The sequence below is a fragment of the Trypanosoma grayi genome (genome assembly GCF_000691245.1).
Source record: "Trypanosoma grayi strain ANR4 Tgr_1268_V1, whole genome shotgun sequence".
Lineage (NCBI taxonomy): Eukaryota > Euglenozoa > Kinetoplastea > Trypanosomatida > Trypanosomatidae > Trypanosoma > Trypanosoma grayi.
In genome coordinates, this window is record NW_008826887.1 from 1 (window position 1) to 4113 (window position 4113).

Below are 4113 nucleotides of genomic sequence, written 5' to 3' on the forward strand. Positions count from 1 at the left end.
CGCACGGCGCTCTGCATGGGCGACTCGGGGGCGAAGCTTGTCCGTGGCGTGTGCGACGACTGCGTGCGCGGCGCGTTGGTCGATTGCGGCGTGAGCCGCTGCCTCCCCGCTCCTGTGGCAGCAGCCGACGTGCTCGGAGACGGCACTGTTTCTGCCGCAGGAGCGGCGAAGGCTCTGCGGGGGATTCTGTCCCTTGCAGGCGTAGGCGGCCAGGCGCGGCAACAGCAGCGGCGCCAGCCGCACGCAACAGGCGACAGCGTCATTCTTGAGCGACGCATTCCACCCACAGCGCTACTGGTGGAGGTCATGGTGGCTCTCACTCCAAACGAGGACCGGGACGCACACGGGCGGTATCGGCATTTGTGTGCGATGGATCCACGAACACTTGTCAATGACCGTGTATTGCTGGTGCAGCAGTACCACAGCGCACGGCATGACTTTGGCCGCGCGAACAGCATGGTCGCAGTGGTGTGGAACGACATGTTGCGCTCAGGCGTCCCCGCGCTATCACGCCCCACTGCTACTACGCTGCACAGGGAAATGGAACTGCTGCCAACAACAGCGTTGTTCGAGGATTCCGCACCACTAAAGCAGCAGTACACGCACGCACCACGCACTCTGGCGGAGTTGAGAAATCGGCTTGAGCAGCCGGACGAGAATACTGCTGCTGCTACTACTACTACTACTAGTGCTACTACTTCGGGTGGTCGTGCACACTTCGGGTATGAAGCATATGTGTCACGTTGCCTTGCTGCACACATTGCTGACACTCACGCTCTGCGGCGGATGCGGTGGGCCCTTGTTGGTGGTGCACTTCTTGCTGTTGATGAGGAAAAGCTGAGAGGCACGCAGCGGCTGTGGTCACGGCTGCTGCTCCGCAATGCCTTTATCATCGCTCAGCATGCGGCCACACCACAGGAGCGCGCCCGCGACACGCAAGCAACGGTGCGGCTTTTCCTGCTCGCTGCTCTCTTTGCCACCCCCGCGGCTGACGCGCCCGCTGCGCAACAAATGCCGTGGCGGGCCGCCAGAGTTCGAAACCTCCCGCAGTTCCTTGCCGCGCAGGTACGCCTCGCGGAAGCGCTTGAGTCGCGACCCGGCGACTGTGTCTCTGCGCAAGATGCTCGCAAGCGTCAAGAGTTTCTCACCCACTTCAAGGCTGCAGCAGGGCTACACAACAGCGACGCAAACAACTCAGCTGCATGGTGCCTTGTCGAGCCGTTACTTGAGCTGCCGGAGATAGCGGCACTGTGGCTGCAGGAAACTTTTTTTGCCCCACCACACGACCTCCTCGCGTGGATCACCGCCCGGATTGACAGAAATGACACGGGCGCCGCTGTGTCCCTCGCCACGTGGCTGACGTTTCTGGAGCGCACAGGCTACGACGATACCGCCTTCCTTTGCGTGGTTCTCACGGAAACCACCAAGCACTGCGCACCACAGCAGCTGCAACAGCTCAGAGAGTGGGTGCACGCACCGAGTACGCCACCAACCCTTCAAATACCCCGTCGCTGAATAACTCAATACAGAACAAACACTAAGATGTAACACTTGATACAGTTCATTCATTACCCGATAACCACTAACACGTCCCACTATATCTCTCCGCTAAAATCACAAAAGAAAACAAGTATTCCAACAGAATATAACAACAAGTCATGAGCCAGAAGGATGTGCAGGACGTCGTGGCCCCCGAGGACCAGCAGCAGCCGGCGGTGCCGGAGGTGACGGACGTCACGCTGGAGGCTGCCCGCAAGCAGAAGATCCACAACCTGAAGCTGAAGACCTCCTGCCTGTCAAACGAGGAGTTCATTCAGGACCTGCATGTGTCGGACTGGAGCGAGACGCAGAAGCAGAAGCTGCAGGCTGCGCACGAGAAGGCGCAGGAGCTGCTCGGCGCCGTGGAAGGCGGGACGAAGTGGAACCTGACGGAGGCGTACGACATCAAGAAGCTGATGCGCGTGTGTGGCCTGCAGCTGTCTGTGCGCGAGCTGTACAAGCCGGAGGATAAGCCGCAGTTTATGGAGGTCGTTGCGCTGAAGAAGACCCTGAACGAGCTGAAGCAGCACCACAACAAGACCCGCACGGTGTCCTTCACCGGGACCATCGACAACGCGATCGCAAAGCTGGAGAAGATCGAGGACGAGCTGCGCCGCTCGCAGCTGGACGCGTCGGAGATGGCGCAGGTGCCCGTTGCAGTGCTGAAGAACCTCGAGGGGTGCATGAATGTGACGGTTGTGCAGACGGCGCTGCTCGGCAACGAGGAGCAGATCAAGGCGCAGCTGGCAGCGATCGAGAAGGCGAAGGAGATCCGCAACGTGTCGCTCGCGGACGGTGAGATGGCGATCGCGGAGGAGCAGTACTACATCAAGGCGCAGCTGCTGGAGCACCTGGTGGAGCTGGTGGCCGACAAGTTCCGCATTATTGGGCAGACGGAGGACGAGAACAAGCCGTTTGGCCGCATCCAGGACGTGCAGAAGAAGTCGTTCCAAGAGACGTCGGCAATCAAGGACGCGAAGCGGCGGCTGAAGCAACGCTGCGAGGACGACCTGAAGAATCTGCACGACGCGATCCAGAAGGCGGACCTCGAGGACGCGGAGGCGATGAAGCGGTTTGCGTCGCAGAAGGAGAAATCGGAGAAGTTTGTCCAGGAGAACCTCGACAAGCAGGACGAGGCGTGGCGCCGCATCCAGGAGCTGGAGCGCGTGCTGCAGCGGCTGGGGACGGAGCGCTTCGAGGAGGTGAAGCGCCGCATCGAGGAGAACGACCGTGAGGAGAAGCGCAAGGTGGAGTACCAGCAGTTCCTCGACGTGTGCGGCCAGCACAAGAAGCTGCTGGAGCTGTCGGTGTACAACTGCGACCTGGCGATGCGGTGCATTGGGATGATGGAGGAGCTGGTGGCGGAGGGCTGCAGCGCCATCAAGTCGCGCCACGACAAGACGAACGAGGAGCTAACGGACCTGCGGCTGCAGGTGCACCAGGAGTACCTCGAGGCGTTCCGCCGCCTGTACAAGACGCTGGGGCAGCTGGTCTACAAGAAGGAGAAGCGCCTAGAGGAGATCGACCGCAACATTCGCACGACGCACATCCAGCTGGAGTTCGCCATCGAGACGTTCGACCCGAACGCGAAGAAGCACTCGGACGCAAAGAAGGATCTGTACAAGCTGCGTGCGCAGGTGGAGGAGGAGCTGGAGATGCTGAAGGACAAGATGGCGCAGGCCCTGGAGATGTTCGGTCCCACCGAGGACGCGCTGAACCAGGCTGGCATCGAGTTTGTGCACCCCGCCGAGGAGGTGGAGGACGGCAATATGAACCGCCGCAGCAAGATGGTGGAGTACCGCGCGCACCTGGCGAAGCAGGAGGAGGTGAAGATCGCCGCAGAGCGCGAGGAGCTGAAGCGCTCCAAGACGCTACAGAGCCAGCAGTATCGCGGCCGGACAGTGCAGCAAATTACCCAGTAGTGCTCCCATGGGCCCTTCCACACTCCCTTCTTTCCGATACTTCGCCCCCCCCCNCCCCCCCCCTCCCCACGTTTATGTATGATTGCTATGTAATACCCTGGAATGTTGAGGCGTGCAAGTGCCGTTAATGCTGCAGCGTCTCTCACCGCAGATGGGGCGGCTGTACTGCGCGGTGCCCCGCGCGGGTTTTGTTTCAACCACGACACTATGGAAATGGGCAGGGCATCCTGCCGGTACGTCTGTGATCACGCGCATTTGCTGCTGCTTTCGTGGTGTGGCACACTCCTCCCTGATCCCCATCCTCATCCTCGCCCTTTTCTCATCCTTTTCTCTGGCCCCGTCTCCCTTTTCCACTCCCCCAGCAAAGCAAAGCGCAGCACACAACCCACCTCAGCCAATAAACGAGCCATGAGCCAGAAGGATGTGCAGGACGTCGTGGCCCCCGAGGACCAGCAGCAGCCGGCGGTGCCGGAGGTGACGGACGTCACGCTGGAGGCTGCCCGCAAGCAGAAGATCCACAACCTGAAGCTGAAGACCTCCTGCCTGTCAAACGAGGAGTTCATTCAGGACCTGCATGTGTCGGACTGGAGCGAGACGCAGAAGCAGAAGCTGCAGGCTGCGCACGAGAAGGCGCAGGAGCTGCTCGGCGCCG

General features: G+C 60.8%; 3 protein-coding genes across 3 annotated transcripts; all 3 read left to right on the forward strand.

Annotated features, from left to right (window-relative positions):
• Nucleotides 1-15: 15 nt before the first annotated feature.
• DQ04_12681000 (hypothetical protein) lies at nucleotides 16-1515 on the forward strand (the record flags this gene model as incomplete). The annotated part of the gene is made up of 1 exon (XM_009316791.1): nucleotides 16-1515. The coding sequence occupies one exon, from the start codon at nucleotides 16-18 to the stop codon at nucleotides 1513-1515; it is 1500 nt and encodes a 499-aa protein (XP_009315066.1).
• Nucleotides 1516-1658: 143 nt separating this feature from the next.
• DQ04_12681010 (putative paraflagellar rod protein 3) lies at nucleotides 1659-3461 on the forward strand (the record flags this gene model as incomplete). The annotated part of the gene is made up of 1 exon (XM_009316792.1): nucleotides 1659-3461. The coding sequence occupies one exon, from the start codon at nucleotides 1659-1661 to the stop codon at nucleotides 3459-3461; it is 1803 nt and encodes a 600-aa protein (XP_009315067.1).
• Nucleotides 3462-3563: 102 nt separating this feature from the next.
• DQ04_12681020 (putative paraflagellar rod protein 3) lies at nucleotides 3564-4113 on the forward strand (the record flags this gene model as incomplete). The annotated part of the gene is made up of 1 exon (XM_009316793.1): nucleotides 3564-4113. A coding segment is annotated over one exon (550 nt), but the record flags the coding sequence as incomplete, so codon positions are not given.